Genomic DNA, 26240 nt, shown 5'->3' with positions numbered 1-26240 from the left:
AAAACATTCTTCCTCCGAAGAGTGGGAAGCATTCAGGGTGAAAATGATGGAGGTGTTAGAAAAAGCTAAGTCTCGGTCCGCGCCTTCTTCGGATGCCAGCCGGGAGCGTTATCGTTCTGACACTCGTGCACCCTCAAGCCTGGGTGATCGAAGGAGGAAGGATCGGGAACCTTCCAGGACGCAGAGCGAGAAAGACGAGTCGAGTCGACCGTTCGAGGTCACCGACGCCGTCTGAATCCCTCCGCACCTCAAAGGGCAAGTCTTCGAAGAGCGCCTCAATACCCTTGAAGCCAGCTCGGTCGACGACCACTATCTCATCGGCTCCATCGACGTCTTTGTCGACGTCGACCCCAACGCCCTCAGCGCCAAAGGTTCCAAAGGCTCCAGTTCAGCCAACTCAGCCAGAAGCTGTAAAAATAACAGCAAAAGAGAAGACTACAAAGTCTGTAATGCCTTCATGTTCCACTGATACACCTCTCCCACCTCTTCCAGAAAAGGTTTTTAAACCTCTTCCATGGAAAGAATTTTTTTCAAATCCTTGACTTCAATATTTGAAGAACAGGAGAGATCTGATGAGGAGAATGTTCCTTTTAGACTGGAATATGATACCCAAATGTCCCAGAATGCCTGATTTCGGATGAAAGCAGGATCAGGGACCTGGTGGAAACCTTACATAATGCAAGTGGCATTGATACTTCGCCTGAAACAGATTTTGGCAGGCCAGAACCAGGGGACCATGCCAGTCCCTCATACCATCAACTAATGACAAAGGTGGTTGATTATTTAGGATGGGCTAGACCACCAACTCAATTCATCCAGGAGGATCTGACCGATATATAGGATCATGGTCCCACCGAAGATCCAATTCTACCCGTCCATTTAGCCTTGCAAAATAGGGTGGCCAAAAATTGGGAGACTCCGGATTCTATTCCTCCGGTGAATAAATCCCTTACTTCAAAATAGAGTCTTTCCAGTAGCAACCCCGGCTATCTGTCTAAACACCCCACTCCAGAGAGTCTGGTGGTCCAGGCAGTCACAGCTTCAAATAAGATGGCGTACCCTTCTATCCCTCCGGATAGGGACAACAAGCGTGTCGATGGTTGGGCACGCAAGGTATTTTCAGCTGGGAGTATGGCGTTAAAATCAGCCAACTCCACATGTGCCTTGGCAAAATTTTCGTACACTCGGTGGGAGTGCATTGCAATGGCAGCGGTGCACATACCAGAAGGGGATCAAAAGGAAGGATTCCTAGCCATTGTAAAAGATGGAAAGGAAGCCATGCAGGAATCCCTTGAGTCTGGATTGGAAACTGCAGATAGTGTGAGCAGGTCCATGGGCACTAGCACAGTAATGCGCAGATTTGCGTGGTTACGGAAGTCGGGTTTCGCACCAGACGTGCAAAACCGTCTTCTGAACATGGCAACATTGCAGACCTCAAAAGCAGCTGCCAAGTCTTTAGGAGCTGCTATAAGGCAACCTCAGCCTTTTCGTGCGCCAGGACAATCTTGGAGGGAACGATCCTATCGTTACTACTCCTCATATGGAAAGGCGAGAGGAATGGGCAGTCAAAGGGGCCAGAGAAGGGCCACTCGCGGTGGACGAGGAAAACGTGCAAAGCCAGCTCCTGCTGCAGCCTCTTTGCCTTCAGCAGCCGCAGCAACCGCCACAAAACCACTTTGAGGACTTGCATCACAAGACACCTGTGGGAGGCAGGCTGCCACAGCATCTGCAAGAATGGCGAGCCATTACTTCAGATGTATGGGCTCTAGAGATAATAGCCCAAGGTTACTGCCTTCCTTTTCTAATGCAACCTCAAAGCAATCCACCAGGGAGACACCCTGTAAAGTTTTCAGACCTGCTCCTACAGCAGGAAGTTCTAACCCTGCTGGAGAAAGGTGCGATAGAGCCAGTACCTGTAGCGGAGAGGAACAAGGGATGGTACTCCCCTTATTTTTTGATCCCCAAAAAGGACAGCGGACTGAGACCCATCTTGGACTTAAGAGGCTTGAACAAGCTCCTCAGGAAGGACAAGTTCAAGATGGTTACTCTTTCTCAGATCCTTCAGACCCTGCAACTTCAGGATTGGTTGGTGTCATTGGACCTCCAAGATGCTTATTTTCATGTGCCGATTCATCTGAAGCACAGAAAATACCTGAGGTTCGTAGTTGGAGACTCACACTATCAGTTTCGAGTCCTGCCATTCGGATTGACTTCCGCCCTGAGGATCTTCACCAAGTTAATGGTAGTGGTGGAGGCGCGTCTCAGGAGAGGGGGGATTCATGTCTACCCCTACCTGGACGATTGGTTGATCAGGGCACGTTCTGCCGAACAAGCACTGGATCATCTGAAAGTCACCTGCCAGTTCCTCCACAGACTAGCCTTCTCCCTCAATTTCAAGAAGTCACAAATGACACCTTCCCAACAGCTCCAGTACATAGGGGCTGAATTAGACACATCCTCGGGAAAGAGCTTGCCTCCCAAGTCGAGGGCTTAAGACATTCATTAGATGGTTTCCAAATTCCAAAATGCTCAAAATCTCCAGGCCTACGACTTCTTAAGGTTGCTCGGGCTCATGGCATCCTGCATCTTCCTAGTGCCAGAGGCATGCCTGAGGATGAGATCCCTTCAATGGGCTCTAAAGACTCAATGGTCCCAGTTCTCAGGTCAAATGACGGATCTTCTTCAGATTCCGAACAAGGTTCGGCAGGAACTTCTGTGGTGGACCTGCACAGAGAATATCCTAAAAGGAGAACAGTTTTGGCAACCATTGCCGGAGATTACAGTAGTGACGGACGCCTTACTCATGGGGTGGGGAACTCATGGCAACGATCTAACAATCAGCGGCGTTGGTCTCCATAGGAGTCCAAACTACACATCAACCTTTTAGAGCTGAGAGCAATCAGACTAGCGCTGAGGGCTTTTCTGCCATCTGTTAGAGGAAAAAATGTCCTGATAGTGACGGACAACACAGTGGCCATGCATTATCTAAACAAAAGAGGAGGTGTAGGGTCACTACCTCTGTGCAGAGCGGCAATGCGGCTCTGGTATTTGGCAATTCAAGAAGGAATCTCCTTAAATGCAGTTCATCTAGCCGGGGAGGAGAATATGATGGCGGACGCTCTGAGCAGGCAGAGCACGGTTTCCCATGAGTGGGAACTGGCTCAGGAAGTCCTTCAAGAGATCTTCGCCCTTTGGGGCACCCCTCAAGTAGACCGGTTTGCGACTGGAATCAACCGGAAGTGTGAAAGGTATTGCTCAAGGGAATTTCCCCCGAGAGGAGCCCTAGGGGACGCGTTCGTGGTGGAGTGGAACTTTCCACTATTATACACGTTCTCTCCGATTCCCGTCATTCCTCAGGTCATCAGGAGATTGAGATGGTTCGGAAACCGCATGTTCCTAATTGGCCCCGATTGGGCCAGGAGAACGTGGTACCCGGACCTTCTAGACATGTCCATCTGTCCTCCGTTACATCTTCCTCAGAGGACCTTCTGTCACAAATAGAGGGCCGGGTTCTCCATCCAGAGGTCAAGACTCTCAACCTTCATGCTTGGTATCTGAAAGGCTGAGATACAAGGATTGGGACCTTCCAGATGACGTCTTTGAGGTGTTGCTTTCGGCAAGAAGGCCAGCAACAAAATCTCTATACCGTTGCCGTTGGAAAAAGTTTTGCAACTGGTGCAGAGAAAAGAATGTTGATCCTTTTCTATGTTCCATTCCAGAAGTGTTGTCCTTCCTCTTGTCCCTAGCACATAGAGGTCTAAATGTTGGGACCATAAAAGGTTATGTTGCAGCGCTTTCCATTTTCAAGCGCTCTTCGGAAGAATGCTCCTATTTCAAAATTCCCTTAATAGTACCATTTTTAAAGGGACTCACCAATGTGTTTCCTCCTTACCCCTTCCTAGTACCAATTTGGGATCTTAATCTGGTTCTAAAATTCTTAATGTGTGCCCCCTTTGAACTCCTGCACACTTGCCCCTTAAGATTACGAACATTGAAAATTGTTTTTCTCGTTACTTTAACATCTGCAAAAAGAGTGAGCGAATTGCAGGCACTGTCTTCTGGGCCACCCTATACTGTGTTCCATAGGGACAGAGTGGTATTGAGGGTTAAACCCTCATTTCTACCTAAAGTTGTGTCCGATTTTCATTTAAGTCAGAAAATTGTTCTACCCGCATTCTACCCTCCACCTCATTAGTAAAGAGGAGGAAAGATTGCACAGGTTGGAACCGAGAAGAGCTCTGAGCTTTTACATTTCTAGGCTTTCCAAGCTTACAGTGGATAACCAACTTTTCATTGGCTACACCGGAAGGAAATTGGGTCAATCAGTGTCAAAACAAACCATATCATGTTGGATTGTACTTTGCATTTCAGAATACTACAGATTGGCGGGAAAATACCCACCAGAAGGCTTAAGGGCCTATTCCACCAGAGGTATTTCCTCTTCGACAGCCCTTCAAAGAGGTGTTCCAATAGAATCCATTTGTGAAGCAGCAACTTGGTCATCGCTGCACACTTTTTCAAAATTCTATAGTCTGGATGCTTCCCAGTCTAATGAGCTTGCTTTTGATAAAGCGGTGCTATATTCCACCACATAATTGTATTAAAAAATCTACTCCTTCCTCCATAGAGTTTTCTATAATGCTTTGGGAGTCTATCTAAGATGCTGAATACGTTGGAGGACACAGTCCATTCGAAGAACAAGTTACGTACCAACAGGTAACGTTCTTTCAATTGGATGTCCCTCCAACGTATTCCTCATCGCCCTCCCATCCTACCCCTCTGTAGATTTTCCGGGTTATTGCCACTTCAACTTTCGCAAAGCTGATACCTGACTACCGGCACAATCTACACATTAGGCAAGAGGGGGAAAAACAGAACTGAGGCCAACAGGCGCCGCGCGTGCTACTTGTATACCCGATGACGTCACCCTCGACGGAGGCCTTCGAAGGACCATCGACTCGACGACATCGACGCACGGCACCCTCTTCCGAGAATTTTTTTGCCAAAGCAGCTAAAGCTGGATGGAACACATCTAAGATGAGGAATATGTTGGAGGAACATCCTATCGAAAGAACGTTACCAGTTGGTAAGTAACTTGTTCATCTATTTTAACCCCCCTGCATCTGCCCCTTATTGTGTGCCTATCAGTGATTCCCATTCGGCTTTGTGATAGAAGGCAGAGACTGGAAATGTACAAAGAATTAAGTGTGAACTCAATAAAAAGATATCATGAGTTGGACTCAGTGATTAAGAGATTAGGAAATTTATATTTTTGAGAATTTCTGTTTTGAATACTACAGACCACTTGATACAGAGACCACACCTAATTTCATTCTGTGAAATAACAATGCAACGGTTCATGTGGAGCATATTTAACAAACACAGTATAACACTAATCCAAAATGTAAAGGATTTGGACAAAAGATTGCCTCTCTAATCAGAATAAACTGAGAGTTTAACTGTGGGGGATAAATAGTTACCTAATTTACTTACATAATTGTTTTTCATGCCCCACACCTGAGGGGAGTTTTCATTTGATGCACCATAAGGAAAGACTAGAATAACTGAATGTTCCATGGGCTCCATAAGTCATGATTGAGAGTCTGCATTGCTCATGTGGTGTTGACATGATAGCAAATTATGGCACCTTAACCCCATGTACTCTAATAAATTTACAATCTCCAGGATATTTTGCCCAGTTCTGGTGAGGCGCCAGGGTATTTATGACTCGTGACCATGGGCCTCATTACAACTCAGGCGTTAAGGGTTTAACGGCGCCGTCGGCACCGTTAACCCTTAATGCCTGATTCATATTTTAACGCCTGCTTTTTGCAGGCGTTAAAATGCAAGGTGCTAAGCCACCTTAGTGCTAATTACGGCACCGTAATTTACGGTGCCGTAATTAGCGCCTTCCCCACTCCCATTATGCCCTATGGGGCAAAAATGGGAATGGGGAAGGGGCCATTGGTTAATGGGGAATTACCGCCTCACTCACCTTGTAATGGGGCGGTAATTCCGCCATCCACCATGGCGGAATCGTAACCTTAGCAGCATGGACCATAGTGCTAATAGCACCATGGTCCTCCGCCAAGGTTGTAATGAGGGCCCATGACTTTTAACTTAGCCAAGTTTACTATCAGGTTGCATTCTACGCAGAACTAATCAAATTTGCTCATGAAGAAAAGGAAATGATTTTGTGTAGTCATCAAAAAGACAACATCGTCTGGGAAAACCAGAATTGCCATTTTATTTATCGTGCCCTTAGGGTCATCTAAAGTAGTGATCAAATGGCCAACCACAATCTCATTGAAATGCAAATTAAATAAAAAGAAGCTGAAACAAAGCACTGTTACATCTGTTTGGTGAATGAGAACAGCTCAGTGAGGAAGCCTGATGATCTAATATTAATGAGCTGCCTTGGCAGAGTAAAGATCATGAAGTACCTTCATCTAACCATTATCAACACGTAGATCAAGAAAAAGACACCCGAGATAAGCTCAAGATATTATGTCAAACACGGATTATAAGTCATTTATGGCCATAACCAGTCTTTTTTTACCCATAGAATATTTGGTCATATTGCCAAAAAAATTAAATGTCCAGTCAAGGGTACCAATGCCAGGTATTAAAGTATATTGTAGTTTAGGCAAAATATGGTTCTCCGCCACCCAATCCTCTAGAGCACCCAAAGGTCCCATCCAAAATATCTCTGACAAGTGTCTAACGGGGATTTATGTATTTTCTCAGTGGTGATTTATATAGTGCCAAATGCAATGAGTCGCTTAGTAGCACCACCGAAGCAGATGGAACGGTACAGGACAGCTGATCATTTAATCTTAGACACATAATCAGACCAGGAAAGTGCAATAAGATCAACACCAATAACAGTTAAGCGCATTGGTTAGTGGACGAAAATTCTCAGTAAACAAGTGCAAAAGCGCCATGTTAGATAAAAGTATCCATGGCAGTGTGATAATAATTTGACTAGGAAAGAATAACATCCTCAAAATGAAAAAAGGCAAGTGGTTTTGGAAAAAGTTAAGTCTTGAGTTTTTTCCTCAAGCAGAGATAATTATTTCTGATCTTAAGGCCTGGGGAGGGATGTTCCAAATGGAGGGGCCCACAGAGCCAAGTATTTTTTTTGCCATTTCTGATCCCTGTGGGAAGAAACAACACGGGTCCTGTATGTGAAACATCACAGGGGCCTTGAAGGGTAGTATATTTTTGTCTTCAGTATAGGGTAATTAGTGCCAAAGTTCCAGTAGTCTCTGTGTGGGATACAGAGTTTGAATACAATAAGGGTGCCTCCAGGGAGCCAGTGCAAGCCAGGGAGAGCCTTTGTAGTGTGGCTATGAGGTTTCATGCCCATGACCAGACTAACACGCTACATTTTAATTATCTGCAGTTGGTGAATTGGGTGTTTGAGAACAAATAGGTTCAGGCTACCAACATAGTGTTAATCTGAGGTCAAATGCGCTCTTTGGGAATGTTCAGATATGGGGTGATGCATCTGAGAATGCAGAATGAAATGAGACTTCTTCATGAGCTCATGGATTTTGTAGGAGAAAGGGAGGAGCCCACCAAATATTACAAACAAGGTTTTTGCCAATCCAGAGAGGGGTGGCGGAACCACCAAAGAGGAAAGCCGTAAGCGAAGAAAGAGAAGTTGGGGTGGAGGACCTCAACTGAATAACTTCTGTTTTATAACCATTCAGGCACAAACTGTTGTCAATCATCCAATCTTGGATACTGAGGAAAAATACAGGAGATGACATGGGAGCCAAAGATGAGACTGTGATCCTGAACGCAATATGAATATCATCTGCCTGCACATGTTTCTATTCCACTTACATGCCTTAGTTTAAAGAGCTGGGGGTGTAGTGCTTCCATCAGGTCTCTGCTCTGCCTTCAAGTGACCAGGCTGAGAGGGGAGAAGCAGCATGATTTACAGATCTGCCGACTAAGGGCGGCCTGGAGACAGGAATAGCCCTGGTGGAAACACCTTTGCCTAGGGGACTTCTTGCAATAGCAAGGGAACTGCAAGGCCCATCTGGTGGTGCTTTGGGCAACAGTCGCTAACTTGGTGCTGGCATGGACAGCCACTTCCAGTGCCTCTTTCAGACTTAAGGAAACCCTTGTGTCCTCTGTGCCCAGGTACCTGCTCACCCTGCCACCCTCCTGCACTGCCTCCGGGCCACCCCTTGCACAGGGGTCTGTATCTGTGCCCATACAGTCCCCCCTCCCCTTTTTCTTCCTGCACTTATCAGACCTACCCTGTCTGCTGCCTTAACCCCAGCACTTGCCATATGCGGGCTGCACTACCACTTTTGTTGCCTTTATTATTTATTTATTTATTATTATTTATCTGTTCTCCTTTGCTCCGCACTTTCCACTTCTCCCCCTTCCATGCACATTTCCCCTCCCCCTCTCCCATGCACTTGCATGTTCTCAATGTCACTGGGCCTAGTAAGATCGTTGTTTTGTTCTACCCTGTTCCACTCCTTTGCCTTGTCGCGCTCTGAAACACGAGCGCGATAGAAATAAAAAATCAATATCAATATCACTTCTCGAGCAGCACTTTCTACCTCTCTGGGTAGAGGAGACAGGAGGAGTGACAAAGTGGGCCAGGGAAAAGACTGCAGAAATGGTAGAAGCCTTCTGTTATCAAAAGGTTTGTTTTTGTGTGTAAAGCACTTTATAAAGAAATCATGTTAAAATGTAAAACATCATAGAAATCTAAGTTAAACATTGTTAACAAAAACAAAACCATTTAACACAAAAGAGCCTCTTGATTAACCTAATTAACTCTATTTTACAAACTGTTTTTATTCTCATTTGTTAAAAAACGGTGTGAACAATAAAAGGATATACACAATACAAAATCGAATCACCCCTCTTTCTAACCAATATCCAATTATAATATTTTCTGAAACATATAAGCAAACAAATAAATCAGGAGACTAGCATGTGTACAGGAGTCAGTACATTGAAACTGTGATTGCTCTATATAGTCATTCCACTCACACATTAAGCGATGAAAATCAGCCAGCCTATGTTACCCTATTTCCTTATCAAGGGTATTCCCCTTTTAAGGGACTCATCAATTTCTTGAATCACAACAGCAACAATTCTAAAGCACCCCCAAGCAGTCTGGGATGCAGAATAGTTGTCCTTTAGAATCGCAGTGGAGAAGAGGCACAGGTGTAAAGGAGAAAAGCGCATCACCCCAGATGAATATGTCAAATTTGGTCCACAATCCCTTCCTAAAGCATTCCTCCATTGGCAGCCCAGTATAGAGGAAAGCCTGAGGCACAGAAGGAGCGATGTCCTGAGACACGGGAGTGGGCTGAAATGTCAGGGCTTTGAGGAATCTCTGTGACCGGCATGCCTGACTCTGATAGGATGGCACCAGTGGGGTAAATTGCACAAAAACTCAGGACCAGCACTGAGCAAAAAGAGGCAGTCCTCAGTGAATGGTGAGGACAAAAGGGGAGTTTGGACTACTTACTGATATCAGGTCGTGATAGGAAACGAAATAACAGGACCGTGGACTGATCAATAGACTCCCTAGAGAGTGCACCAAAGGTAGGAGACACTGATTGAGCCGGATCTGAACTGAGCAGTGGAAGTTCATTGTGGTACATATCTATTATCCTGGTCCAGCACATTGAAAGGAGAGATGGAGATGTGTAAAAATGATGAGCAAGGGTGATAGTGAGAATTAAAATTTTTGTGCTAATTCCCTTCAACATTAGAGACCCTCAGCTCGTTTGCTGGCCTTTAGGGCTTTTAATTTTTATCCTGGAGTGAGTGAGACCTTTTTCTCACTCTCTCATGTATTTTTGACCTGATTTGGATTCTGTATTCTCTTTGTTTTTGGAGTCTGACAAACTCAATCAACATCTACTTTTGTATGGTGACACACAGCACCTTCAGTGCAGTCTCATAGGCAGTCCTTTGGATTTCTCTTAAGGTGTAAACACCTTCTTTTGGGTGATCTACTGTTTCCAAGAGTAGTAAAGTGAAATTGACTTTACTTACCTTTTTCTCTCGGTAGACCCAGCACACACCATCTTATGTAGAGTTCTGGGGAGTTACTTAGTAGCCCCGTTGTCTGCTTACTCATGTAACATTTTTTATGTTACCCTTACGACTTTTAATGGCTGGTGGCAGTGGTTTATTTTTCCTACCATTGTGTGTTTTTACCGCAGGCCGAATCCTCAACTGCAGTACAGCACCCATGGGGGCCCATTTTGTCAAAATGGCCGGTCTTCTTTTTTCGTCATTTCTTGCTTGTGAGGTCTTTCTTGGGTTTTACTCTGCGGGCCACACCAGGTTTAACCCTTTTGTTCATTTTGCCTTTGTCGTGCTTCAGTGCTGGTTCCATGTCATTTCATCACCTGCATTTACATCGCCAGGCTTTTAAATGTGCACATTCCATTGTCATCGTTTTTTTTGTGTTTTTTTGGGGGGGGGGGGTGTCCACCCACAAACCCCCACCCACACCTATTTTTTACTATTGCCCACCCACCCAAACCCTTATTTGCCCTTTCCCACCCCCCCTAAAAAAACGATGAGCACATTCGATGGAATGTGCACGTTTAAAAGCCTGGCGATGTAAAAGCAGGCGATGAAAGGACGTCGTACCTCAGTGCTGAAGCCGCCTCTGGCTCCAGTGTGTCTGGCAGGGCAGGAAGCGAGGGAGGTGCCCGAAACTCCCTATCCTTAGTCTTCCTGGTAACCTGAATGCACCCAGTACTGATTGGCTGGCCGGCTTTCCTTGCAGGATAGCCACCCAGATGTGTGAGTGACAGCTAGGCTGTGCATGAATGGGAGAAACCTGCATAAAAGGTGAGGTTTCTTGGACTGAAGACAGAGTCGACCACTGGACGAAACATCCGATGAAGGAGTCTGGAAGAGAAGTTTGCTGCACCCTCCTGGACCGTTTTACTGCCTGGTGAAGCCCTGCGGCAGTGCTGAAGCTCCAATTTCGAATCGACTAGAGAAGCCTGGAACGGATAACTTCTTCACTTGGGTTAGTGGGACCAACTAACCCCAAGACGAATTTTGCTGGAGGACCTTCCCCAACTGGCTGTACTTCTTTGCTGCTGCTGGAACCGAGTGCCAGGGGTCTCTAGGAAGATCCTAAGGACCCTCTCGAAGCAGGACAACCCAAGCCCGAGTCACCTCAGCAGAGTGCTGGACTCCAGAAGCAAGGGAAGCCCATCGAGTGTCTGTGATCGCCATGGTGCTATTTGCTGGTAGCTGAAACCGCGAAGTGCCGCTGAACTGAAAAGAGCCCGTAGCTGCAACTGACCTCCGAACTGTTGTGCTGAAGTCCTCCAAACGTCCTCCCTCTTGTCCCCACGACTGAGGCCCAGGAACACCGGAACTGCAAGCCTGCAACAAGGAAAGAAGTCAGCTGGATCCTCTTCTTCAAACCTAAGGTACTGTCTTGACTAAGGGGTACTTACATCTTTTGTCTGTAGCTTGCATTATCTCACTTGAGACTTGCAGTAGCGGCGACTTGCATAGTTGATTCCAGCTCTACCCTTCACAAGCCTAACAGCTTGTGGCCCAACAGTGATTTAATTACAACTCTTTAACTTTGTGCAAAAATTTGTGCTATCTAAAGAAGTGCCTCAGCTACATAGACATTGTTCAAATTGACTATAGAGAAACAGACACAGACGAGTGAAAGAGTCCCAAAAGCAGATGAGGGGCTTTGTGGTGAAAGAAACTGAAGAAAGGATGGCTGCAATAGAAAACTCTGCAGTCTCCATACTGTTACACTAAAGCCATTTTTAAGAGTTGGCCGTCTATCCCCCAGAGAAAAGAATACAGTCATTTTGCACAGTGTTGAGCAGGAAATTGAGGCGTAAAACCAACGCATATTGCTTTTACGCCACCATTTTCCATTGTGGAGTGGCACAGGAGGGCAGACCTCATCCTTGGAGATGTCTCAGAGAGACATGAGGACGTGCCCAGCAGCAGGCCAAAGCAGAGGCAAGCCAGTGGATAGTCCAGCTCATCTGCCGAGACGGGGACCGGAGAAGCCCAGTCCCGAAGGGTTTCCAGCAGCATTGAACGCTCAAGCAGAACAGCGCCATGATGAACTGATGCCGAAAACCTGCAGGAATGCAGCGGTATTGGAGAGTCGGCTCTGACACAAGTGGAACAGCCAGAAGAAACCCGAGCAGAGAACCTGCACTGACTGATGTGAGCTCCGCCTCAATGGAGAGAGAAGGTATGATGCAGTCATTCCCAGGAAGCAGGCAGAGGATGGAAAGACCAAAACAAACCCCAAGACAGGGAGAAAGCAATCAGACCCTAAAGCGGGATGAGAACAAACAGACCCCAAGGTGGGGTGGGAGCAACCAGACCCGAAGCTGGGAAGAGAGCAAATAGGCCCTAAAATGTGGTATAGGAGACTTGACCCCAAGGTGGGCTGAGAGAAACCGAGTCACATGGAGAGATGTGAAACCTGGGACTGAGGGTAAACTGAGAAAAAGGCCCGGTCTGGGCTTACAAGCCAATAGGTTCTCAAAGAGGGTGAAGGACCGAGAATAGGCCAAAGTCCCTGGTCGTCCAGGGAGAAAGATAGACTAACCAAGGACTGATAAGTAATCCCATGAGGGGAAGTTGGAAGGGACATTCGCTGCTGTCTCGAGGGGAATTGTGTATCGGATGAGACGCCTTTTTTTCCTGATACAGAAATACTATGGTGGGGTCCGAAACCAGCCACAATTCCATCATTTGGGTAGAAGACCCTTTGGATCAGTTAGGTTATTTTTAGTTGTATAGTGGGAACAGGAATCAGCAGGTTAGGATAGGTTTTTCTGCATGGCAGACTCAGTTTATTGTTGTAAGAGCACCCTTTTTTAATACTTTCTCGAAGAGTAGGGCTGAGAAGTATAAGTAAAGTATACGTTTGGTGTTCAAATAAAAGAACGTTACCAAAAATGCTATCTTGTCTGTCTCCTGATTCTGAATGATCACAGAATCCATTAGTAAATGTCGCCTGTAAAGCGTACAGGCAGTGTTAACTTTTTTGCAAAGTGAAAAGTAAAACTGAAGAGTAAAGGCATCTCACCTGGATTTACTCTTCAGTTTTACTAATGTAAAGCATAATTGCTTTGTAAATGTTTAACATTGCATGCGGTGGACATGGCCAGTAACCTGACCTTGTCACGTGAAGATGGTAACCTCATTTTAGCATGGGGTGGGAGGCATAGGAGGGTGGAAACCAGTCAGTCCTACACCAGGGGGAACAGTGACAGTTGAGAGGCCCCCCAACTCCTGCCCCCTCCCCAAGTGCCTGTTTGTATATTAATGGTACAACTTTGCATCACCCACCCCTCTTCAAAGAAATGCTAACCAGTCCTATTTTTACCATTGCAGGCAACCAAAGACCCCTGAAACCCAGGTCAGCCATCCACAAGAGCATAACCCATCAGAGCCTTCAGACTGGACATTCCAGTCAACAGAGTTCTCTGTGCAGCAAGAGGAACGAGAACTGTAAAGCAGTGAGACAGAGGATCTACACCTTACCACAGGAGTCCCCATCATCTATTTTCTAAGACTACTACCAACAACTGCCTCGCATGCTTCAGCATCTGCCTGTCGCTATCTGCAACCATATATCCACCACTATATGCAGCCCACCATCCCACCACCATTCCCATGACTATTTGCTGCTTGCTGCTATCAGAACATGGCCTATCGGGACACAATCTACACAATTCATTTAACAGTAAATCAAGTATAAATGAAAAGATGGATCCTCCCACCAGTACAAAAGAAAGGATATAAAAGAAATGATTAATGTGACAAAAGCTTATCAGAATGAAATACAAAAAAGTAAAATGGAAATAAAGTGAAAGTAAAAGTAGGCTAAGTAAATATTAAACTCAACACATCAATATTGTCCGTTTTTTGTACAGCACAATTAATTCTTTAATCCTCAAAGTACTCAACTTAATTCAGTGAATTTAACTTGGATCCCATTAGTGATTTGGGGAAGTAAAATAAAAAGACTAGAGCCATAGAATAATAACAAACATCTTATGGCAGGGCCCATGACTACCGATTGCCAAACGCATGATACCCTTCATAGAGATATCGGGGAAGAAGCATATTGTTGACGTATGGTCATTTCGGCAATTGATATTGATCTAAACCAGTTGTGATACTTATGAGGAGCATTCCACATTCAGTTTCGTCTACGGTACCCCTGTTGAGCCATTACTCTGTGAATGGAGGGTGAGGAGGACTACCACATTTGAAATGTTTCATTTAATATTGCAGTTCTTGGAAATTCAGGATTCTTAGCAATAGCAGCACTCTGCATGAACGGCTTTAGCTTATTTCAAGTATCAGCCACAGCTAATTAGGTGGGATGAAATTTAGGCAGCTTTTACAATACATATTCCTAACGGGTTGCCACAGCAGGTAACCAATAGTGGAATAATTATGGGTGAATTGACAACTGTTTTACTCATTTCTTTTTTAGCTCCAGCAGGTAGATGGGGCTTGGGGGTTAAGTATATAGTAAGGTGGGATGGGGTAGGCGAGAGGAGGTGCACCCCTTTTTGCAGTAAAACAAAAAAACAGTATTTTTATTCACAGTGAAAAACGTTTTTTGTTCTGACATAACACATAACTTGAGGAGTTATGGGTGGTTTAATGAACGGTGTTGAGCTACTAGGAATGAGGTATGGGCTGCAATGAGATACCATACAGATAATATCGATCTAATCTGAGCGAAAAAAAACAGGTATAAATCTGCCTGTAAGTTCGCTATTGCCACAATGGCAGCAACCAAGTGGGAAGAGATCGCCGGAGCTGCTAGTGCCCCTAACTCACATACATACCTTTTGGCATTTGGTGGCGCAGGGGATGAACCTGCATCTACACCACAAACTAGCGACAAATGTACAAGCTCAGGCATGGATAGATCATTTCTCTAGACTGTTTGATAGCAGTGGACCCCATGATGGGTCTATCAACCAGAACTTTTCAACAGCTATGATTGAGGATATAGGTTCTCCATTTTCTCTTAGTGAGGTCACTGAGCCATTGGTGCTGACAAATGTAAAAAAAATCTCAGGGCCTGACGGATTCCTTATTGATTTCAATATAAAAACAGATGTGTGGGTACCGTTACTTACCATTGCATTCAATATTATAAAAGCTGCACTTTGTATCCTTCGGAGTTGGAACAAAGCCATATTTATCCCTTTACAAAAAAAGGGGGACACATCTGAACCCAACTCTTCCCGTCCGATCTTATTGCTTGATGGATCATCAAAGACATTAAGACATTTGTTATACCATAGGTTGCTGGAATGGCTCAAAAGTAAAGATATATTGGCTGACGCTCAGTCAGTATTTAGGGAGACACTAGGTGCAGTTAAATGAAGCTTGGAAGCTCTATTTTGTCAATGTATGTGATTCTGCAAGGGTCACCAATCTATTTGGCTTTCATGGATTCGTCCACAGCATTTGACTTTATCTGCTGGCAACGGCTGTGGACAATCCTAATTGAAATGGGAATGTTGGTAGGTCTTCTTAGATTACATATTGCTATTAGTATGAAAAACGAGATGGTAGTGAGTTATGATGGAAGGGGTAGGTGCACTACACTGATTCAACTTAAGAGGGTGGGTTAGACCGGGTTGTTTTTTCTCCCCACTCTTATTTAATTTGTGCACCAAAGACCTACAAGTGTTTTTACAAAATGTGTTGACTGATCTGCCCGCCTATGGCTCTCGTAAATTGCCAATGTTGGCTTATGCCGACAATGTGGTTTTAATAACCACAGAAGCATTACACATTTTAATTGATGACTACACTTGCCTTTATGAAGGACAGGGTGTCAAAAGGCAATGTCAGTAAATCATTTGTCCTACAAATTGGTTGTCGCAGTAAGAAAAAGTATACATTTTCCTCAGACCAAACATGGTTAGAAAACGTTGAAGAATTTCATTACCTGGGCATCTGCTTTCATTCAGAGTTTAATGGGAAAGGGCATATTACGAAACAGGCAGGTAAAATGGATCAAGTTGTGGGTGGTCTGTGTCAGAATAGACACTAAAATAAACATGACACATATTACATTAAAATTCCTACAACTTCACCCAATGCGGCTCTATAATTCCATCAATATTTAGCAATTAGCGTACTTTCTTAAGAATATAAAAAGTGTATGAAAGTTGACAAATCAAGGTAAAAATGATGTTAATGTATTTATGTACTAATGATATTCTCAGTGTGATCAGAAATGTAAGTCTTCCTCAGCTTCAATGCCTGTAGAATGAAAAAATTAAGTACCCATGGTATACATTTGTCTTGCTGCAGTAAACAGTATAATAGTGCCAACCTAAATTAATAAAACCGCCTTGATTTTAAAACAGGAACCTATGAATTGCAGTGAAAAAGACGACAGGAAAATCAAACATTAGCCACCGTTTCAATCCATTTGGCATACAGGACAGGTGTGGGAATCGATTCCTAGCCCATGCCATTTCCCAGATAGAGAGTTCAAAAGGGAGAAAATCAAACCATTGGCGAACCAGGCATACATGTCGAGATACACCTATGCCCCAGTCAAGGTACGGTGCAATTTCCTAGGAAACATTATTACTCAGTGAACTCTGTTCGAGGATATGCCCCTTTCTGCTATTTCCCTTTGTCCCTGGTAATGGTTAAAAAAACAAGGCCTTAGCCTTTTCTTTACTATGGCCATCAATCTGGTGTGGATGTTCATACCAATAGCCAGCGTGTATGGCTGTAAGGATAGCTTTTGCATGCCTAAATCATCTGATTTTAAGTACACCAGCGTGGTCGAGAACATCAGCAAGTATCGATTCAGAGAGGCTGGCTTCCTCGTTTGCCCATGTTGCCAGCCACATCAGTACCTGTGCTATCTAATGATAATCTTCAATAAAGAGTAGCCCGAGTTCATTATGTACAGCAAAGGTTGGGAGCACTCTATGGGAGAGTCTGGATTAACCTAGCACATTTATTTTCTATTGTCTGCAATTTGCAATGAGATTCCAAATCTCTGCTCCATAATGACCAATTTGCGTGGGCCTTAGCATTGTATACCTTTAACATTATTGCTGGTGGATGCACTCTTATGGACCTCACAAATCGAAGATCCCTACAATCGACTGTGACATTTTAATTGCTTGTTTATCAATATGATTATTTCCACGTCGTTTACAGCAAAACCAACCACCATAGAGTCCAAATATTGTACTTTCCCCAATGGGGATCTATTCACAAAGAAGTCCTTTGGCAGTTTCTGTGCCTTTCCCGTTATAATAACTGCTGATTTAGTTACATTTATCTTCAGTTTCCTGAGGGTCATAAAATCAGTATAGTCATTTAGGAGTTTTTGCAGTGCTCTCAATGTATGGGCTAGGAGCACCACATCATTGTCATAAGCCAACATGGAACCCTTCTGGTACCGGTACAACGCCCTTTCCTCACCTGCATGTTCATCCCCAGGCATTTTAACGTGCACATTCCATCGAATGTGCTCATCGAATTTTTGGTGGGGGCTGGTGAGAAAGGGCAGATAAGGGTTTGGGCGGGTAGGCAATATCAAAAATAAGTGTGGGAGGGAGGCTTGGGGGGGGACCGCCCCAAAAAAGAACCCCCCAAAAAATAAAAAAATAGCATTTTCGATGGAATGTGCACACTAAAATGACAGGGGATGAAATTACAGGCGATTAAATGACATGGAACCCTGGCACCTACATACACTGGTTGAAGACTGTTCTAAAATTGAAATGAGGGCGTTTGTATGCAAATTAAATAAAATAGGGGCGAGAGCTTGCCGAAGGCATCGATACATCCTAAAACGTGATGTGCAATTTCCCCCCCTTCCCTCATAACAGACTGCACACTCTGTATTAGAGTGAAATAAATATATCAATTTCAATAGCCCATCTAGGATGCCCATATCTACCAAAATTGACCATAGCAGTTCACTGTTCACCAAATCAATGGCGGTGAACAGGCCCATAAAGGCCAAGTAAACAGTACCCTCCTTTAAGATGCTATATTTTGCTGTCAGCCACATAAAATGTAGGGCCTGATTTAGTATACCAAGTCCTTTCCTGAACCCCAGCCAAGTATCCACCATAATATTATTCACCCTCACCCATTCCACTAGATGGCCACGCAGTACACTCCCCAAAGTTTTAGAGGAGGCAGCCAATAGTGAAATTAGAAGAAAAGAATATGGTGATGACTTGTCTCCCTTCTTGTAAATGGGAACAATAATTGCTAGCCACCATGATTCACGTGTTACTCAGGACTTTGTGATAGCATTACAAGGAATACAAGAATGGCAGCTGTGAGAAACCTGAAGGTGTCTCCCTGACTAGTTCCTGGGGGTCTGTCATCCAGGTGGTCAGGACATGGCCATCGCTATTGGATCGAGTTCCTGGGGTGGACCAGTGAGGGAGGATCCCCTGGATGGGGGATCCTCGAGGAGTGGAAGTGGGACACCGAAAGGGTAGGAAGCAGTATCCCCCTTCTTTCGACACCTTTTCCCCATCCTACCACGTAGGATATTCAGAAACACTGCCCCCCCTTTTCCGACAAAAACGCTTTTGCACACCACGAAAGACAACAGACGAACACCAGAGCCGTTTACCTAACATGTCCCAACAAAAGGGTCAGGCAAAGTCAGGCAATTGACCAGAATCACACACACCTGTTGGCCCTTTCCCTTCCCCTCAGTGATAAAAAGTGGAGCACGAACGAGAGCACGATACGAGCAAGGCAGACCACATGACGACACAGCTATCCAAGCACGCCAATTCAACAGGAGCAGAAAAGCTGCGAGAAATGAAGGGGCGACAAGGAGAGAAGCAACCTTGCCCTTTCCAAGCCAGACCCGCGAAACCTCCCTGCAAGGAATTGTAAGACTGTGAAGAATAGGCAGAGAGTGTTTCAGCAGATGTCAACGGGATACAGAGCATGCCTACGCTGATAAGCAGGAAAGAGAGACGCCTGCTATCATGGTACCATCCTTGACTCCAGATACAAGAAAAGCCAAGCGGTTCATCACAGCTGGTGAGTCGAGGGGAGACCGATAAGAAATCGAACTTTGTTGAAGGAAAGCTGCAAAGTAGCAACTTAAGGGAAGTTCAAAGAACTGTTAATATTAAGGGAAAAGCAACTGCAGAAGTGTCTGACACCACATGGGTGGTCACTCGAGAGACTCTGGATGATCCCACATTTGTTGAAACTATCGATACCAGAAGGCCTTAGGAGAGCTGAAAACAGAAGGTCAAAGGGGTCTAGCAAAATCCTCTGTAGAGTCGAAAGTCTTTGACCGACAAACCATTAAAAAGCAAAGGGGAGTGAATCCCGCTAAGGGGAAAAGTTGAAAGAACATTTTGTGGTTGGCAAGAGTGAACCAGATGGAGGGATGCTGACAAGAAGGGGTGAACCCTGATGCCCTAAAGAACAAGGGAATGCAACAGGAGAAAGTGTTCTCTGAAAGGCCGTAGTCAACCTGACAGAGGGAAGCAAACCGCCGAGAAGGGTCTGAACCGGAAGAGGGGATCAAGGGGTGAAAAGCTAACGCCCACGACAAGTGAAGGAAAAAGACACCATGTGAATCAGTCATAGTGAAGCCGACGGAGGGAGACTGAAATCAGAGAGGGTCTACGCCCGGAAGAGGGGACCCAGGAGTGAAGAATCATCACTGTAAGTGCCATTGAAAGGAACTGTCATTTTGGTATGCTGAACAAATTAGACCCTCAGAGCGAGAGATCCAACTACTGAAAGTCTTGATATTGCTAGGAACATTGTATAAGGACAAGAGTGAACCCGACGGAGAGGTGTCCACTGAGTGTTGTTTAAAAAGGCATTAAGACTTGTGAAAGTCAACAGGTGAGCTGTTTCATTTGTGAAAAGCCAGAGTGAACATGGCAGAGGGAGGCTGATCTTCGAGAGGGGTCTGAACCCGGCGTAGGGGGACCCAGGGGTGAAGAAACAAAACCCAAGTGCAATCGGAACAGAAGGAACTTTTTGTTTATATTTGTTAAGGCTTCAGGCCCTTCGAGGCAAGAGACATTTCTCCAGAAAAGAGACTCAACCATCGAAGGTCCTGATACGTGAAAGCTGAACTGTCGTCTCGTGCTGGGAAAGCCCGACAGAGTGCTGTGCTCTGGAGTCTCACCTTATCCCAGGCTCAAAACGTGCCCCAACATCCTGATTTATTATTTGCGAACACTTCTTTCTTTATTGAAAACCCTATCCCACACTCTTTCTATAGTTAGTTGTAAGGATTGGCAATATTTTTTTTTTTAGTATAAGCCCTTTTTACTTTGACAAGACGCCACAAGGACTGCGTTATTTTTCATTTGATGGTCAAAGCTTGCTCCCATCTTAGATTTAGGTTTAGATTAGGCGTTTTCCCAACCTGCATACAGTTGAATAAACACCCTTGAACTGTGATCACTTGTGTCTGTCTTTACTGTTGCCCCCATGAGTTCCTTCCAAAGTCCATAACTCTATGTTTAATTTAAACAGATCAGCTGGTATCAAATCCAGGCCAAGTAACTTGTTGTGCTTCTGGGCTTTAATTGCCTTCAAAATATCTATGTGAGATATTCCAATTCCCGTATTCTCCCTCGTACTATGTAATTCTTTAACATAGATCTTACTATTTTACTATTTTCCTCTTTATCTTTTGAAAATATGTCCCCAATGTGTAAGACTCATACCAGGGCTTGCAAATGTGTCTCTATGGAATGGATAAGGGAGGGGTTGGTCGCTTTTGCCACCTTCTTCCAAAAAGCCCTCGTATCTGTGTTTTCTGCAGCATCCAGGAGTTCCTCTAACACAGCAAATTCTAGTTATTGCTTCTGCACACAGAACGTGCTCTTTTATAATCCTTTCTTTTTTCTATGACCTGACTCCTATCCCTGGGCTAGGCCCTTAGAGCATCCCTTGTTAGTTTACATTTAGTGTCAAACCAGGCCTTACCCCAAAGTCAATGTTTTTGTATCACTTTTTTGTTACCCTTGTGGCGATAACCCTAGCCAGTTCTTCATAAGCAATGATTCACTCATTTCGAACATTACCTTTATTTGGGCATTCATGTATAAATGGTTTTGATCCACTCAAGTCATTCTCATAGAGGAATTTAATATCCAGTTTATACCAACACATCATTCTACGGTTCGGTGCGAGGGAACCTTCAGAATACCTAAACAATTGTTTCTCTTTGATTTCTAGGCAGTATTTCAGCCTTAAGGTGTTATGATCACTCTTGTCCCGTTTCACAATTTCTATACCCCCTATTCAGTGCCAGTGTTGGAGGTTAATTAGGAAGCAATCAATCAGCGAACTTCCCTGCTGGCCTATAAAAGTTTCTCTTGCGGGTATATCTCATGGCACACTCCCATTTACCCCCTGCAGCCCATGTTCTATTAAGGAAATATTGAGAAAACAACCCTTGGGGCAGCTACTTGTCATAGAGGTCACATATGATGGTACACCCCACAATAAATCTTCTTCTAGGCTCAATTAGCCCTTTACTAATCCTTGCATTGCGGATCGGCAGAAGCAATTCAAATTATGTTTGGTTTACAACTTAAAATGCTTTGAAATGTATGTATCTGATATTTTATCTCAGTCAATATGACCTTTTTACGTGGTGCATTATAGAAATTAACCAATACCAATTACCCAATTCATGGGACCTTAAATGAAACAGACAGAATGTCCTTGCTGGGACATAAAACGTCTTTGCAAGTCATCTTCAGTCCCCCAGAAACATAAATGACTAACCCGCCGGAATGTCACCCAAGTGGGATAGGTATGACATTATTCCCATATAGGACCTAACCATCTCTTGAGGGACATTGAATGGCCCAAGCCTCTTGGAACATGAGAATGTCATAGTTCTTCAAGCCAACTTGCCTCATTTATTTTGGAGCTTATACCTACTATGTTCCATGATACAATTTAAACTGGGACTTGAATAGTAAATTTGATTGTGTTGGACTGAGCCCTGGGTCCAATCCTTCCAAAGGTTTCCACTATACCCCCCACCTCCTTCAAATCATTGCCATTCCCTCCTCCTTCTCCATGAAAGAATTTCCTGATATATCTGGTACTTCTAGACCCAATTTGTTGAGCCGGTTAAGGGATACAGCTATTTCAAACCCAGAGTCCTGCTGTCCTGCTGTTCTTGCGTGTCTAAACAATTCATACTTAATGGGACAATACCCATATCATAAAAATCGTCCTGCTTAAAGTCTTTGTTGGGGGCATACATGGCACCATTCCCTGTGGGTACAATGCTGGAGGAACAGATAATATATTCAGGCAAGTGCAACTTCTGCTGTAACACGTTACCGTGGCTTAACTACCCCTTTATGGCCATCTCCTTCCCTCTGAGCAGATTGTTGTGGTAAGCGTTGGTATGGGAATTGGGTCAATTTACATCCTCTAGTCCGTGGCCATGTCAATAACCCCCCAACGGGCACTGGGTAGCTTTCAAAGTTTTTTATGGACTGCAGAGTGGGCGCCAATTCATCAAATCTCAGGGATGATTAGGAACAAGGCAGTGGCAAATTAGCTCTTGGCAAGGCTTGTAAAAGTACCCCAAGAGAAGATCAATGATGTTAGTAAGCTGCAGGGTGTAGATATGGATCTAACCTCCTTCAGCATGTATACAATCCTTGCAGGAAGGGAGGTGGGGGGTGTTACAAGATATTACTATACAATCCCGCTCCATGGTCTTCTCTAATCTTCCAACCCAGCTCACACTTATTGCCATGATAATATGGCGATTAGGTTTCAGGAATAAACCTGTTCTTGTAATCAAGTAATGAGTGGTCTTTGCTGTGAGAGATGAGGTAGATTATATTAGTCCCCTTCTAAGTGGAGGGACTTTAGTTAGCACGACCAGCAGGTGTGTGGCCTCTGATGGTCAGTTCAAAATGCAAGGCCTTACTTGATACAGCATTACCCAGAGAGGACAGAGATGGTCTCACAAGGGTATCTTTCCTGGGACTGCTCTTTGGATTCGCTAAAGCTTTATTGCCCTTTGCAGAGCTGGCTCTTGCCTTGATACTATGGCCTACTTCGTCTTCAGGGACTTCATTTTGAGTTGGCTCCTTATTTGGCCGGGGCGGCATGGTCTTCAACGATCTTCCACCTGTACAAGGAACAACACCCCCCACTAAGCTGCATTTAGCTTTATAGACTACAACCTCCTGCTTAACTACTGTTACCGAAATACTAGCCTTGTCAAGAGCTTCTTTAAATAAGTTGATGACTACATGCAACAAAAACAATGAGATGCACATTAAACCCCGGATTTCAATGCATTTAACATGGCCTGATAGGACTGAAGTTTTTTCTCTTTCATCCAGTGTGAGGGCTTTGCCCTGTATCACAAGAAGACTGCAATTGGGAAGCAACATGCCTTCCACCTTCCCCCGGTACAGATAATGATAGAATTAAGATTATTAGAATTATTATAAGAATGTTTTTCTGTTGTGAAATTATTTGGGATTGTTTTTGAGGTCTGTGAAGTGAAATTGAGTACTGGTGATTTCTGCAAATATTCAGAGAAATCTGCCAATGCTAGCCATGAGGCAGGTTGATGATGCTCATGAACCACGTTCATGTCAATGAATGAAACAACTGACATTTCAATGTGCAGATATCATACATAAGGCCTATGGAGCAAACATACAGTCCATAGCAAGTTATGGTGCAGAAATGTAGGTTCTGAAAATCTTGCTACCTTTTCTAGTACTGATAATACATATTTTTCAGGAAAATATTAGCCTTACTATTGTCAGCACCAATCTACACAATGCATGTAGAACTAGGTCTAAATTACATTACTGACATTGTGGGAATCCCGTCTATATTTTCATGGTTATCTTTGTGGAGCAATTGGCATGCAACAGATTCTAGAGTGCTTGTGCCTAATTTACTGGAAAGTACCCAATCCAATAGGGTTCCATGTCTTAAGAAAATCAAGAAAAACGTGTTTACAATTAACTGCATAAATTGGCTTTCTTGTCCAGAAAATATACCAAATGATGGCAAAGCAACAACAAAGCATGTATTATTTCAGGAGATACATTCAAATAGAGAGAGTGCTGAACTTCAAAAAACTAAGACCCAGGTGCATGCCATTGTATGTACAGGAGAACAATTATTTATCATGGTGTACACATTTTAACCACTTTTTTTATATGGGGTGATAGATTTAATCTCCTCCAACTAGAGTCAATAAAAGGTCCTTGCATATGATTGTCCACATGGTCTTCTCCTTCGAGTATTATCTGGGCTCGTTCCATAAGAGACCTGTTGATAAAGCCTAACAGATTTCAGTCTAGGTATTGTGGAGGGTCGGTAGTAGGAGTCAGACACTCAGAATGATATGATATGCTATGATATGTCATTTACATAACATGCATGTACACAAGTGTTTCTAGGCTCGAAGACGTGGTTCAGGTTCGTTTAATGTAAATTATAAGTAAAAGGCCTAACTTTCCCTATCATTAGAGGGAACACCCTACCTATCTAAAAAAACTAAAGGTGCTTGTCCTTTGTCATGAAGTCGAAAAGAAAATATGTCCTCCATCCAAATTACCCTATCTGGCCCTGCCACTAATTCTAACAAACTTAAAATAGACCAACAAAATGATTTTTCTTTGCCTGGCCTCACCTGCAGTACATTCAATAGTCTCTTGAATTATAACACCATTGGAGGAACAGATAGATAGTCTCTGCGATCAATTCTTGTAGTTCCTCAAGAACACTTTTCTCTCTCGTACTTTGTCACCCCCTTTTTAGAATGTCCTCCATGGTAATATTTCTTGATACTCATATTGTTACTTGTAGTTTTCTTCCAGGGCTCACCTCTTGGAATACTTGAACAGGGGTTTCCTTCACTGTTTTCTAAACTCTCCTGATCATACATTATCAGTCTTAAAGTGTATCTTTTTTTTACCGATTATATAACAGCTGTCTGGATTCAGCCACTCTCTTCTAGGCTTGTCACTTGTTGGCTATGATATTATATGGCATTTATCACGTGCCTATACACAAGTTTTTCAAGGCGCGACGAGGCAAGGGAGGGGAACAAAGGGAGGACAGACAACAATCCTACTAGGCCAGGTGTCATTCAGATCGCACAAGTGCATGGGAAGGTGGCAGGCACAGTGCAGTACATAGGAAAAGATAAAACAATAAGTAAAGTAACGGCCATCAAGTGGCAAGTGCATGGGTAAGTGCAGACATCAGGTGTCAAGGGCTGGTAGGGGGACTGTAGGGATACAGAAACAGTCCCCAAGTGCGGGGGTTGCCAGGTGGGCAGTGCAGGTGTGTGATGCTGGCGGGGGAGGGACCTAGGTCCGAGATCAGAGGGTGTCCAGGTAGCTGGTGCAGTTCCGGTAACACCCAGGAGGTCAGCAGAGGAGAGGAGGATAAAAAGCAGAAGCAAAAAGGTTTTGAGGTGCTTTCGGAACCGGAGATTGTTCTCCTCAAGGTTAAGGGAGGCAGGGGGCTATTCCAGAGGGAAGCCCCAGCCGAAGAAAGAGATCTACCACCAACTTGTTGCTTAGAGAAGCAACTGACTCTGGGGGAGTTGGAGGCGGATGAGCGGAGAGCTCGAGAAGGAAGATATTTAGGGAGAGAGAGTTGAAGGTATTAAGGCCCCAGAAGGCCTTGTGGACGATGCATAGGGTTTTGAACTTAATCCTCGCAGCCACTGGGAGCCAGTGCAGAGATTTCAGTCCTGGAGAGATATGATCCCTGGGCTTGAGGCCAAGGACTAGTCTCACAGTCCTGTTCTGGATAAGTTGCAGAGGGCGGAGAGTAGAAACAGGCAGATTTATAGAGAGGCTGTTGCAATAGTCCAGCCTAGAGAGAACCAGAGCTCTGGAGACAGTGAGCGTCTGGGAAAGGAGAGGAAAGGAAGAATACCCCTGAGGAGGTGCAGCTGGTAGTGTGACTTCTTAGAGAAGTCAGAGATGTGAGGGGAGAAGGAGAGTGTGGAGTCGAAGATGACCCTGAGGTTTTTAGCCTTGCGGGTGGGAGCAGGAGAGGCCTACCAGAGAGCTACAGGAGAGAAGGGAGCGGGTGTGCCGATGAGGAGAATCTCAGTCTTACTGGCATTAAGGCAGAGGTCATTGGTGGCACACCACTCCTGGATAGCAGACAGACAGACAGTCAGCGAT

The 26240-nt window shown here is 44.4% G+C and overlaps 2 protein-coding genes across 6 annotated transcripts in view; one reads left to right on the top strand and one right to left on the bottom strand.

Annotated features, from left to right (window-relative positions):
- Window positions 1-13922, top strand: part of PEX13 (peroxisomal biogenesis factor 13) — a 531904-nt gene extending 517982 nt beyond the window's left edge. Inside the window, exon 4 of the mRNA XM_069608022.1 lies at window positions 13402-13922. Within this exon, the coding sequence (XP_069464123.1) occupies window positions 13402-13580 (179 nt within the window). The 3' untranslated portion in view covers window positions 13581-13922. The remainder of the gene's footprint in view (window positions 1-13401) is intronic.
- The window catches only part of LOC138467780 (dynein regulatory complex protein 9-like), a 960790-nt gene that overhangs the window by 58095 nt on the left and 876455 nt on the right, over window positions 1-26240 (bottom strand). The window lies entirely within an intron of this gene.

This window comes from Ambystoma mexicanum, chromosome 4q (assembly GCF_040938575.1).
Source record: "Ambystoma mexicanum isolate Mex_15411 chromosome 4q, UKY_AmexF1_1, whole genome shotgun sequence".
Classification (NCBI taxonomy): domain Eukaryota; kingdom Metazoa; phylum Chordata; class Amphibia; order Caudata; family Ambystomatidae; genus Ambystoma; species Ambystoma mexicanum.
This window is presented reverse-complemented; position numbering and strand designations above follow the sequence as displayed.